Source organism: Melopsittacus undulatus, chromosome 6 (assembly GCF_012275295.1).
Source record: "Melopsittacus undulatus isolate bMelUnd1 chromosome 6, bMelUnd1.mat.Z, whole genome shotgun sequence".
Lineage (NCBI taxonomy): Eukaryota > Metazoa > Chordata > Aves > Psittaciformes > Psittaculidae > Melopsittacus > Melopsittacus undulatus.
The window spans coordinates 24,590,093-24,603,416 of NC_047532.1; the positions used below are offsets into that span (position 1 = coordinate 24,590,093).

Here is a 13,324-nt window from a genome sequence, read left to right on the forward strand (position 1 = left end):
CCGCAGCTCGAGTCCCAGGATCGCCCGTGGGCCCCACAGTTCCACCTTCACTGGGTTGAGAAGGGGCGCATCCCTGCCTCCGTGACACTTCCTGTGTGGACACTCTGCCGACTATGCCAAGTTAAATGTCATGGGGCCAACAAATTGAGGCTAAATGAAATGTATTGTTCAAACTCAAACCTCCACCAATATCAGCTACAGGTTTGGGATGTCACATGGATTTGTCACTACACTGCTGAATCCTAAACTTTCTGACCAGGAATCCATATGTGACAATGCACAATCACTCCTCCAAAAGGGTGGGCTCCCAATCTCAAATGTTACCTTACACAACGTTCCAACCCAAAATGAGAGTCCCCAGCTACAGACCTGCTGCTCTGAGGAGGACTGACTCCAAACAGCTGCCCAGTGGGGCTCCTTTTATACCCTGATCTAACCTGAGCTGTGCTCAGACACAGTCGAGTAGCACCCCATGGGCTCAGGACCCAACTTCCTGCCCCTGCACCCTCCGACCAACACCATGTGTATAGGGCAAAAGCTGCACATGTGGGGAGCTTTCCTGGGCTCTGTGGTGGAAAGATTTTGAAGGCTTTGGTCAGGGCTTTCTCAGGGTGGGTGCAGCTGCCATGAGCCCCCATAGAAAACAAATTCAGCTACAGAAGATTTCATTTCATGCTGGGCACTAGAAGCCTGTCCCATCATTTCAGGTGCAGTATTACACCATTCAGGAGTAGCAGCAAAAACCCTGAATTTTATCATGAAGCTTAGGTTCTATGGCTCATTGCTGAATAACTTACAGCAACAAAACCAATTTCCTCAGAGTTGATCTGTAAAAAGAACAATATCAATACATGGCTGGGTTTTGGGGGTCGTTTTTGGTTTTGTTTTTCACTGTATTCAGAAGGTACAAGTCACCCAGAATAATTAACAGCGTGTTGAAACTTGAATTGTCTCTTTTGAGAAAATTTGTTTTCTCACTCAGGGGTCATAGCAGTGTCAGCAAGACAGAGGCTTTCTTATGAAGAACACATTAACCTTTCTGACAAGTCACTGCTGCAGCAATCAGCTATACTTTTTTGGAGTGTTTCTGACCCTCTCCAGCCTCAGGTATTTCAACAGCACTTTTCAATATGTCAGTGTCCTGGTTTGAGCAGTAGCAGTAATTTTTCTCCTTCTTGGTAGCTGGTGCAGAGCTGTGTTTTGACTTTCAGGCTGAGAACGGTGCTGATAGCAAGTATGTTTTGAGTTACTGCTCGGGTGTTTAGTTTGTTCAAGGCCTTTTTCTGAGCTCATGCTCTGCCAGGGAGGAGGGGAAGCCGGGAGGAAGGAGAGACAGGACACCTGACCCAGGCTAGCCAAAGAAGTATTCCATACCATAGCACATCATGCCCAGGATGTAACCGGGAGAGACCCGGAAGGGCTGGAGCTCTGGGGGGATGGAGGAGGTATTGGTCGGTGCTCGGTCAGGCATGGTGGGGTGAGTTATGGGTCGGTGGCTGGTGAGGTGTTGTATTCTCTTCACTTGTTATTGGCTTTATCATTATTATTTGTAGTGGTAATAGCAGTAGTGATTTGTGTTGTGCGTTAGCTATTAAACTGTGCTTATCTCAACCTGTGGTGGCTACATTCTTTGGATTCTCCTTCCTAACTCTCCGGGAGTTGGGGGAGCAAGGGGGGGAGTGAGTGAACTGTGTGGACTTGGTTTTAAACCACGACAGTCAGGCGTTCAAACAACAAGAGAACAAGCAATCTGAGTGATTTGTGTTTCTCAACTATTTTGGGTTTCCTTCTAGCTACTGTTGGGAGTGTCCTGAAGACATCTGCTGCTTTCAGTTCAGCCCAAGCAACCCAAATATCATTGTTGGAGGCTGCATCAATGGACAGGTGCTCATTCTCTGCTTATAAATAAAATGTAACCCTTAGTGACACAGTCTCAGAAATTCTCTGATCCTGCACTGAAGTTATGCCTGGATACTCCATAGCTGAGCCATTATTGTATGGTCATTCTTTGTAGTACTGGAACACAGATCAAGCTGTAGAGACTCTCTTTTTTTGTAGTTGTTGAGACAAGTGTAGCCTTTTACTGATAGCATCAGGCTGAAGAGGCTGCACTTTAAGGAATTTGATACTTTAAAGGCTTACTAAGTTCTGGTGTAGACAGCAAATTTCTTATTTTTCCCAATCCTCCATGAACTATGTATCCCGACTCAAACCAGTAGATAATCCTTGCAGCGAGAGACTAGAAAGGATAAGAAACCTGATGAGTTTCTCAAATAAACCCATTATCACGCTATAATTTCTACCTCATTAGTCTATCTTAATAACTTTACTGCATTTTCTGCAGACTGGAAAAAGCCCTATGGTGCCATGAGCATAAAACCACTCCAGGTCCCAGCAGGGCTTTTCAGTTAACACAAACCACCACCACTTTTCATTTCCACCCACAGCAACTCTCCAAGGAACAAAACAGCACTTCCCCAGGTAGTGCTGCTGGTACAAGAGTGCGGGTACTGCTTTGAGCAGGGCTGGGTGGACAAACCCCCACCACCACTGGAGCCAGCACCCAGCAGAAAGCAGGGTGTACACAACAAGGAGAAAGGCTTTCTCTTGTTTCATCTGCTTTGCATCTGTTTAATCCAGCAGTTACTGGAGAAAAAGAAATCTGTAACAAAATACTGCAAGTGATTTATTCTACTGTCTTTTGATCAGTATTTTACATCGTTGCAGGTTGGCCTATTTTTAATGGGCTTTTCTAACTGGAATTTTTACTTAACCAAGAAACACACCCCAAACCACATCTTTTAGCCCTGCTGACAACAACTGTCTTATCGGCACACACACTAGGGTACATACCCAGGGCTGCCTGTGTGCTTGCTGGAGCTGTGATCACAGAACCCTTCTCTGTAGCACCCTGGTGATGCAGCTCCAGCCCAGAGCAATTCATGGAGGCTGTTTGCAGGCCTGGAGGATGTTTTGCAACAGAGAGCTGGCTACTGGGGTGAATAAATAAAAGGAACAGCCTGAAGGAGGGTGGGGGGAACACATTTGGGGGAAACTGTCCATGCCACTTTGCCCAAGAGATGTTTGGTGTCATGTCTGCTCAACTTGATAGGCTGATAGAGCTGGGCTTGTTCAGCCTGGAGAAGGCTCCAGGGAGACCTTAGAGCAGCTCCCAGTGCCTAAATGACAAGAAATATGAGGAGGGACATTTTACTTGGGCCTGTAGTGATAGGACAAGGGGGAATGGCTTTAAACTGACAAGAGGGGAGATTTAGTTTAGGTACTAGAAAGAAATTCTTCACTATGAGGATGGTGAGGCCCCAGCACAGGTTGCCCAGAGAAGCTGTGGCTGCCCCATCCCTGGCAGTGTTCAAGGCCAGGTTGGATAGGGCTTGGAGCAACCTGGTCTAGTGGAAGGTGTCCCTGCCCATGGCAGGGGATTGGAACTGGATGAGCTTTAAGGTCCCTTCCAACCCAAACCAGTTGATTCTCTGATTCTGACTCTTGCCAACATCAGCTGATGGTTTCTGCTGAAGACAGCATGGCCTCAGGCTCCATCACCAGACATGGCCCCACATCCTTTGGGTACCCTTAGGGCATCCATAGCAGGAACAGTATCTCTCTCTGCACCCCCTGTATCCTCCATCCATCACGTCTCCATCTCACCCACCTCGGAGGGGTTACTGCCTGCAATCCTGACAACAAACTTGCATTCAGCATTCCCGAGCCCTTCCTCCTCCTTCTCCTCAGCCATCAGTAAGAGCTGGACACCCCACACCGAGTTTTCACCACTGTCAGCAGCTTTTGCTTGACTGTGAGGAAGACGATGGCAAAGGCCACCAGGAGCGTGAGGCAGGTGGGCAGGGCCAGCACCAGGTAGAGCAGGGCCAGATCAGCCGTCTGCCAGCGGCAGCTCCGCAGAATGGGCTCGGGCAGTGCCCTGGGGCTCAGTGTGCGGGAGGCATAGCTGCAGGTCACCTCTTGCCCGTCAGGGACACGCAAGCCCTCGACCCGCTGCAGGGAGTCCCACCAGCCCAGCGTGCAGCAGTTGTAGGGGTTCTGGCTGAGGTAGACCTCCCGCAGGCTCTTCCCCAGTGGTGCCTGCACCATGTCCATTGGCAGAGCCGGGAGGCAGTTGTTCCGCAGGTTCAGGCTGCGCAGTTTCAGGGCACCCAGTGAGGTTGGGAAGGCAGTCAAGGAATTCCCCGAAAGGTCCAAGTGCACAAGGCTGCTAAAGGCAGAGAAGTCCACAGTGGTGGAGGAGAGACTGGTGTTCCTCAGAGACAACACCTGCAGTGTCAGAACAAGGTCCTGCAGCCACCCCAGGTTCCCGGACAGTACCTGATGGTTGTCAGAGAGGTCCAAATGCATCAGCAGTGTTCCCTGGAAGGGATGACCACCTAGACCCCTCAGACCACAGCCAGCCAAGGAGAGATGAGTCAAGGTCTTGACACCCGTGATGTCCACACAGGGGGGACTCTTTGCCTCACCTGCAGCAACTGGCTGGGGACAGAGATCAACCTGGTTGTGGCTGAGGTCCAGAGTAGTGATCTTTCTGGTGTAGGTGAAAACCCCAGGAGGCAGTGTCCGCAGCCTGTTGGTGCTGAGGTTGAAGAGCTGCAGGTTGGGCAGCACATCCCTGGTACCCACCTCCACCCCCAGCTCCACCAGCCTGTTCTGGCTGAGGTCCAGCTCTGCCAGCATGGGTAAAGGGTCCCTTTCAGACAGGTGAAACATCTCCAGGCAGTTCTGGTTGAGTTTCAGATGGGTCAGGGAAGGCATCTGAGCCAGGAAACCTTCCGGCAGGTACCAGAGCTGATTCCGGCTCATGTCTAGAAAGCGCAGGGAGGAGAGGTTGCTGTGGCAGATCTCATCCCAGAGGCTGACCGTTGTGATGTTGGTGGAGTTGCCATCAAGGAGCAGGAACTGTACTGTAACATTTGCCAGGGATGTGCCATTGGGAAGGTGTTGGTAGAAGCTCATCTCATTGTCCTTCAGCAGCAAGGAGTACAGCTTGCTTCGCCGAGGCAGAACAGGGAAGAAGAGGAGGTGGTTGTAGGACAGGTCCAGCACCTCCAGCTCAAAAAGGTCATCACTTTCCAGGGCCAGAAACCACTCAATGACATTGTTGCTGACATTGAGAAACCTGAGCTGGGTCAGCCCAAACTCTACTACACACTGAAGGTAGTTGTAAGCTATGTTGAGCCTCTGCAGTCGCTGCAGCCCTGTGAAAGCTTCATCAATTTCAAAGATGTAATTCTTCTCCAGGTTCAGCTCCAACAGCTGTGTCAGGTTCGTGAAGACGGATGAGTCCAACCTCATGATGATGTTCCTGGCCACCGACAAGGACTCCAGGGAAGACAGGTTCCAGACCAAAACTGATACCATGTCCTCAGTGAGGTGGTTTCCAGATAGATCCAGCATCCTCAAAGCTGGGAGAGCAGAAAAGGCAGCTGCTGTCTGTGAGTAGTTGGTGAAGAGGAGGTTGTCTGCCAAGGAGAGCACATGGAGGCCTTGGCTGCTGAGGAAGGCACCGGGCTCAATGAGCTCCAGCCGGTTCTTGGTCAAGCTGAGACATCGCAGCTGGTGGTACGAGAGCAGAGACTCATTGCCCAGAACCTGAATAGTGTTGTCATCAAGCAACAGCTCCTCGGTATCACCTTGAAGATCTCCTGGGACAGAGCTGAGCCATCTTCCAGTGCAGTCCATGGTGCTTTGCACCTAAAGCAAGAAGTGGATATGTAATGCCACCCTCAGAGGCAGGAGGTGGAGGGAGATGGGGAGGGAGAAGTCTGGGGAGCAGAGGGAGGATGGAGGAGCTGGCTCTATGCTTAGAGCCTTGGCGTCCAGTCCAGTCCTTCACTAAGCTAGTAGCTGGGAGGGGAAAGGACTAAAGATGCTGAGGTGCCTGGGATTTTTCAGGGCAAGACCAAGCAGTTGGGAGGGTGAGGGTTTGCAAGAGTGGACTTACAAGCTTGCAGCTGCCAGAAGATGTTGCCCAGGCTGTGACTGCCCTGCTTCCCCCCAGTGCCAGAAGGACCAGAAGCAGGAAGAGACCAGGGAGCGGGACCTCCATGTCAGCAGCAGCACTCCTGCAGAGATGGAGACAGAAGTGAGAAGGTCAAAAACTGCTCATCCCAAAAAGGGCAGGTTTTCCAGGGAGTCTATCATGGCAGTGGTGATCCTTGTGCACAGCAGGCCTCCTGCCCATGGCTGCTGCCTGCAAGCACACATCTCCCAGCAACGCCCCAGGAGCACTCAGAGGCAATGGGCTCCCAACAGGCCATACTGGTGGCAACCGTGAGCTGGCCATGGAGAAGTGGTGAACAGCACCAGCACTGAGCCCACCCACACCATCAGGAGCCCTTGGAGGGTCCACCCAGGAGAGCTTGGAGGGCAGGAGAAAAGAAGGGATGGAGACTGGGCTGCCAGCACACTTGGGAAAAACATCATTGTCACTGCACATCTGCTCACAAACACCACTGAGCTGCAACCCTCGAGAAGAGGCTTTCCTCCATGCCAGCGCCTGTGTCTTCTGCCTCTGGTGTCTAATGCTCCCCCAGGGGACACCAGCCCAGCCACCACAAAGTCCCTTCAGCACCTGCCCGTGCTGGAGGTTCTCTCCTGGGGAAGCAGAGGGTCTCCAGCACAAGGTGCCCTGTTACTAACTTGGTGGAACTGGAGTTGACAGCATTTGCATCTGGGGAAAAGATGAACTTCAGGCAAATGAGCAGCAAGTTCTCAGCAAGGACTCAGCAAGTGGTGTCTTCATAACTGCCAGTGCTTGAAGAAGAAATGAGGTTATTTTTGTTAGCCCAGATCAAAGCCTCCTAACAGAGAGGGAGCAGGGAACATATCCTGGGTTCTCTCCTTCCTTGGGACAGCCTAAAGTGATAAGCTGGTGATTTAATTAGTCAAAACAGCATTTATTATTCTGGTGGGGATGGAGAGGAAGCCCCCTTCCGCAGGCTGGAGCTGATGCTCAGCAGCTTGCACCCACCCAAGACCATGGTCTCCAGCAGCACCTTGCACCAGACACAGCGGCAGGAGACCCTGCTTTGTCCTCACTGCAACCCAAACAATGGGGACTTTGGCTCTGACTCGCCTTCAGCCCCTGAACCCCTCAAGGAAGCTCACATGTTCCTTCACCCAGCTCAGCCTCTTTGCCACCTAGCGCTGGCCTCCCCCAACACCAGAAGAGCTTTCATTCTCCCATACTCCTCCCTGGGGCTGCCACGATGCTGCTCACCCAGCCAGGACAGCGACAGCAGCACCAGCAGGAGCCCACATGTGAGAGGTCTGGGAGCACCTGGGGTGCTCTCTGCGGTGCACACTGGCACCAGCACATACAGCCACGGCTCTTGGGAGCGTGGGCATCAGTGACGCATGGCCACCACATTCAAGGTGGCAAGGGGGGTCTCCAAAACGCCCCGGCAGGGCTTACCCCTGGTAAAGGTATCAGAGGTTAGTTACTCACTGTGTGATGTAGTGCACAGGGTTGGCCCCAACTCATCCTGCAGCCAGTGGCCTCTCTGGCGTGCTCTTGGGGCCAAGGGTAGGTTTTCTCTCCCACCCGCGCTCTCCCTCAGCGCTAATATAGCCTTTGCGGAAGGAGCCAACGGAAACTGCAGTCACATGGAGGCAGAGAGCATGGCCAGGCACTCTGCTTACTGATCTCAGCACTTACAACCCGGGTCATGCACTCACACACAGCTCCCCAGCAAGGAGGAACCGTGGGGGCCGGGTAGGAAGGGAGGGAGATGTGAGGGGAAGCAGCTCTTGTCAAGGACCGTGTAGCTCCTGCCTGTTCCAGGAACGAGCCAGCACTGGGACCAGCCCTTGCACCAAGACTCCTCTGCGCAGTCCCAGCAGTGAAACACTGCAAGGGTTTCAGGCAGCAGTTAGTGACGGGGGCGGTGGGGGTTCCTGCCTGCAGAGCCATGCCACTGACCCTTCTGGCACTGGAGAAAAGCCACCAGCTGGGCAGCACTCCCCCACATGGCAACTATTCCTGTGATCTCCCTCTAATCCCCTGCTTGCCTCTGGCACCCAGCACAGGGGCTTCAACAGGAGCCAAGTGATGTCCTTTCCTCATGGAAAGAGGGAGGTGCTGTTATTTCCCATTGCATTCCAAGACAAGATTGAAAATGTCCCCAGATGTGGAGTCCCTGCTTTGGGACACCAGTGCCCAGCCCAGGTGAGATTCAGGGTGCTCAGATCCCACTATCTACAGACCTTTGGGTCTCCTGGGGCTGCTTGGGATTTCAGCAAACCCTGCACCCAGGGTGCAAGTCAAACCCATCCAGATACAGAGACCTCTCAAGTGCCAGTCCCCCTGTGAGTCAGCATAAATGGCTTTTCCTACAACTGCCAGGCAGAGCCAGACAAAATTCCACATTTCAAGGTAATATGAATAGGGAGGCCCCGTTCCTACTCATCCCAATCCATCCCTGCTCTCTGTCTCCCTCCCCACCCCATGTCTCCTCCCAGGGTCCTCGTGCACACCCAAATCCCCAACAAGCCTATTTGCCGAGGGGAAAAACAGTTTGCCTGGATTTACCTAGCTGGGAAAGAGTTCAAAACTACAGAGAAAGGATTGAGCCCTGTAACATGACCCTGCCTGGTAGGATCAGCAGGTACTGCTATGAATGTCTGTGCTCCACATCCAGTGGGACCTTCTGCAGCAGCTGGGAGATCAACAGTGTTATTGTGGCACACCAAGCATTCCACCAAGGGACATCCCAGCCTGGCCAGACCAAGTGGCCCCCAAACTCCTGCAGCCAGCACAAATGATGAGGGAGGGATTTTTTTCTGCTTTTTTCACCCTAAATTTCATTTCTTCTCTGGAAGGATCCTGAGCTCTCCCATGTCACTCACAGAAAAGCCCTGTGGTTTCATTTCCTCCATTTTCAAGGAAGTTTGAAGTGTAAAAACCAAGAAGGAAAAGAGAGAAGCACTCCTCATTCGAGTGAACCAGAGCAGATGGCAGAAACTCTGCAACAGGGCAAAATTCCCATGGTGTTGCTCAAGGTCACACGAAGAGCTGAGACCGGTCAATGATTACAAGCCCACTCCTCATCCCCAAATCCCTGCCACAAACCCAATCCACACTAAAACCACTCATCTGATGCTCAGAGACACAAGAGCTGGCAAAGGTTCACTCCAGGGCTGGAAAGTCATGGAGCTGTAAAGCTTGAGCACTCTCACCTGTGGTAATACTCTGCTCTTGGGTGATCTGGAAGCTCAAGGGTGACCTTCTGATGAGATTTCCTTCATACTGTGCCACCAAACAAGGTGATGTCCCAAAGGTCAATACATCTTCTTCCCTGTAGCCCAGGAGGAGCTGGGAGAGGAAACAATGTACATCATCCCCTGCTTCATCCCCAGATCATGGCTTTGACTGACCAAACCCAAACCAGTGAACCCCCCTTTCCCCAGCAGTGAAGGTGCTCACTGACAGGGCACCATGGGATGGAGGAGCCCCCACAGCACCTTGTCACCCTGTCCTCCACAGAAAGCAGCCACACACCAGTGCTGATCCCACAGAGCAGCCGCCAGCTCTGTGCTGGGGCATCTGGCAGCAGTGCTTTATTTCACACTTTCCCCACATCCTGCAGCCATGTGGCTTTAAAAACATCCCAACACTGTTGCTTGCTCCCCTCCTTCTCCTCTCGAGTAGCATCATGCACCCAACCCAGCCCTCCTGGGAAGAAGTGGATGTGTGCTCTGAGGGGGTTTTATTTATTTTATAACCTCAGTGCAGTAAAGGGATAGGGATTGAGCTGCCAGCAGCTGCTCTTCTGATCAGTTCTTCAGGAAGCTCCAGTTCACCTCAGCAGCATAAGTGGATTACACTGAAGAAAATTCAGCTGCTTGAAGCAGTGTCCACACGTACAGCAGCAATTCCTGCAGCTGCAGGAGAGGACTGGGAATCTCCATACAGTTTTCCACCCACTAAACTTCCTCCATTCCTCCCACCTCTTCCTTCCTCCAAATCATCTTTTTCTCTTAACAACCCTCAAATTCCCAAGCACAAACCATGAGAAAAGTTGCAACATGAGAGCAGCCTCTTGGTCAACCTCGGGCTGCTGCACCAGAACCCCATGGGAAAGGGGAAACTGCAACAGAAAACAACAACCCCATCACCACACCTTAGCATGCCCCTTGTTTTCCTGCAAGAAATGTGATTTCTTCCAAAGTGGAATCACCAAGAGAAGGGTCATTCTCAGCCCACACCACAGCAGGACCACAGCCTCGGACAGGTCAGGGCAAAGCAAATCAGAAATGTTTCTCCATGGGCTGCTGTTTCTCCCACTGCGATGGAGAACTGAAGAGAATTAAGCAAGTCATTCTCTGCAAGGGATGATGGTGCAAAGCATCCCACAAAGCCTCCGGCTTCACTCAGTCTCCAGCATTTTGCCTGACAAGGAGAGGATGCAGAGAGCACCCCTGCAATGAGATGAACCAGCTGCTCCAGGAAACAAGCCTGGGGGGGCTTCAGCAAATACCTATGGAAACAGTCACAATCACCTAACATCACCATCCCCAGGCTCACGGGAAACTGCAAACAGAAAATTTTAGGTAAGCTTGAGTGACCAACTCTCTCACAGCAGCATCTCACTTGCTGGATCTTCTCAGAAAGAGAGGAATGGTCGCAGGGTGACGACCAACATTTCCCTCCAGCCGTTCATTCTCAGGCACTGTGGTCAGTGACAACTCAAAATTAAAGAAAACCCAACTTTTATCTTTAAATCCCACGCCAAATTTCCATTTGCTGCTTGGCTGAAGTGTGCACAGGCAGTGCGAACATATCAAGAAGTTATTTAATTTAATCACCTGCTCTGGGAAGCTGAAGGTCTACCATATCTCAGAAGCTGCTCATAGCAGCAGTTGCCTCTAATTTAAGATGAACTGTGAACATAAAAAAGAAAACAGATTGTACGATTGTACATTACAGGGCCAAAAAGAAAAAGCTAAAATGGGTGACTTAACTTTAAGCTACAGCTTTTGAAGTTCATCTGGCTAAATTTCTCAACACTCCACCCAGTTTATCACCAGACGATAAGTAAGGACATGTCCTGTTCCAGGATGGCACAGATGCATTCGTGTACACGAGCATGGCATCTCTGCAGCCCAGTGCTGCAGCTGAACTGGAGCTTTGCAAGAAGCACAGCTTCCCTTAGGTGTATTTCTTGCAGGGGAAACCAAGAGACAAAAATCAGCAATTTATAATCAGCTTCAAAATCTTCTGCTTTCCCCCCCCCAGCCAAACAACCTGTGTGCTTGTTTATCTTACCATGCTCAGTCTTCTTCCAAGGAAACACATGCTAGCACTGACATTTAGCCACCAAACTACAGCTTTCAGGCTCTGGTTTAGCAGCAGTTCATGTGCCTGGAACCCCCTGTAGCCAAAGCATCCTCCTCTGCGCTGATTCCACCCCCGACACTCCTGCTCCCTTTCCATTAGTAGCCCATGCCCCTGGCATGGTCTCGCTCTACAATTACCCACTTATCCACAGCCAAGCTCACCTTCACTCCCCAGTTTTCAGCCATCAGGATTCCGCTAGTTCTTGCCAGGTGTTCTGGTGGAAAGAGGGATTCAAAGAAGGCTTCAGATTTAATTCTGGGTTGTTCTGAGCAAAGCTGGCTCACTTGCCTTTGCAGCAATCCACTGGTTTGGTTGCTGACACCTGCAGACATTGGGGCTGCATGAGTTCAGGGAGGAAGGGAAGGAAATAACTCCACCAGACTGAACATGTGCAGTGAGCCTACATGGACTCAGGTGAGCATCAAGCACCATGGAAAACTACATCCTTGGGCTTGAAGGACATTTGACTGGGGATCTAGACACCAACGAGGAGCTCCTCCAATTTCATAGAGGATCCCTTTGACCGTTTAGTCTCCAGAAGATGCAAGTACCCTCTATGAGACTCAGAAGGTGTCAGAAATAGGTCTTAGTAGAAAGCAAAAGCACATTTCTGAGAGCACAGGCCATTCAGGAAGGGAAGAGGGGAGCTGGTCAGCGGCTCAGCCACAGCCACTTCCTGGACCTCAGTGCTGGGTGTTGAGGCTGCACCCTGGTTCTGCTCCCGCAGGCAGGTCCAGCACAAGCAGCTCCATCCCTGCGGTTGCCACTCTTCCTTCTCCCACAGCTGCCAGCGTGCGAGATGTAAATGAGGAGGAAGCGGGCTGCAGAAGGGAGAGCCGCAGAAGTGAGCTCATTTCCCTCTGCTCGCCCGCACACGCGGCCGAGCCCACCCTGCGGCCAGCCCGCTGCCGCTCATCCCAGCCTTCACCCATCCGCCTTTCCCAGGCTGGGGGTTTGAGGTCTGCATAAGGGATCCACCACCATGGCAAAGCAAACCTCCTCCTCCAAGAGTGGCTGAGCATTCAGATGGTCAGGTCTTCAGAGCAGGGCACACTGCAGAACACATCAGATACTGCAGTAGCAGTGACTGGTATTTCTGTAGCAACTGAAAGCCAAGTGCATCCACTCCCTTACAAGAGAAAATCCAGATGCTGTAGAGAACTGCTTGCAATGCATCTGCAGAAATGCCTGAAGCCAGAGAAAACAACTTTCTTCCTAAATCTCAAGAGCTGGAAAGCCCCACAATCAGGTTGCTTACAGCTGAACTTTGGCCTTTGGTAGAGGCAAGACCCAGAAGGGTTGCCCAAGTTTTTCCCTGCAGGGTTCCCAGATAAAATTACCTTATTTTTGTACTGTACAATAAAATAAACCATATACACCAGCATTTTCACTAAAGTTTTTAGCATAGCGAGAGCCGCAAAGATGCTCCGAGGGCTGAAGCACCTCTACTATGGAGACAGGCTGAGAGAGCTGGGCTTGTTCAGCCTGGAGAAGGCTCCAGGGAGACCTTAGAGAAGCTTCCAGTGCCTAAAGGGACAGACAAGAAATCTGGAGAGGAGCCTGTAGTAACAGGAGAAGGCAGAATGGCTTTAAACTGACAGACAGAAGATTCCAATTAGACAGGGGGAAGAAATTCTTTCCTGTGAGGGTGGCGAGGCCCTGCCACAGGTTGCTCAGAGGAGCTGTGGCTGCCCCATCCCTGGCAGTGTTCAAGGCCAGGTCGGATGGGGCTTGGAGCAACAAAGTGGAAGGTGTCCCTGCCTATGGCAGGGGGTTGGAACTGGATGAGCTTTAAGGTCTCTTCCAACCCAAATCAGTCTGTGACTCTGTGAAAACTGTCAGAGCTGGGGGCTGCAAGCCACCAAAAGGAGAAAGTATGGACAAGTCACTGCTGTGACATCATACAGTAATGCAAATGGCAAGAAAAACTACTCCCATCTGTAGTCACATGTACTC

The 13,324-nt window shown here is 51.4% G+C and overlaps 1 protein-coding gene across 9 annotated transcripts; it reads right to left on the reverse strand.

Annotated features, from left to right (window-relative positions):
• Positions 1-3,386: 3,386 nt before the first annotated feature.
• Positions 3,387-13,044, reverse strand: NRROS (negative regulator of reactive oxygen species). 9 transcript variants are annotated; one of them, XM_031050841.2, is made up of 7 exons: positions 11,530-13,044; positions 10,837-10,911; positions 10,039-10,327; positions 9,208-9,343; positions 6,670-6,783; positions 5,972-6,092; positions 3,387-5,721 (listed from the first exon to the last, which is right to left on the reverse strand). In XM_031050841.2, the coding sequence occupies exons 6-7, from the start codon at positions 6,074-6,076 to the stop codon at positions 3,754-3,756; spliced, it is 2,073 nt and encodes a 690-aa protein (XP_030906701.2). In that variant the 5' UTR covers positions 6,077-6,092; positions 6,670-6,783; positions 9,208-9,343; positions 10,039-10,327; positions 10,837-10,911; positions 11,530-13,044; the 3' UTR covers positions 3,387-3,753. The 9 variants fall into 9 exon arrangements, with proteins under 9 accessions (XP_030906701.2, XP_030906704.2, XP_030906705.2 ...); XM_031050844.2 differs by lacking the exons at positions 10,039-10,327; positions 10,837-10,911; XM_031050845.2 differs by lacking the exon at positions 6,670-6,783 and having other exon boundaries at positions 9,208-10,327.
• Positions 13,045-13,324: the final 280 nt, after the last annotated feature.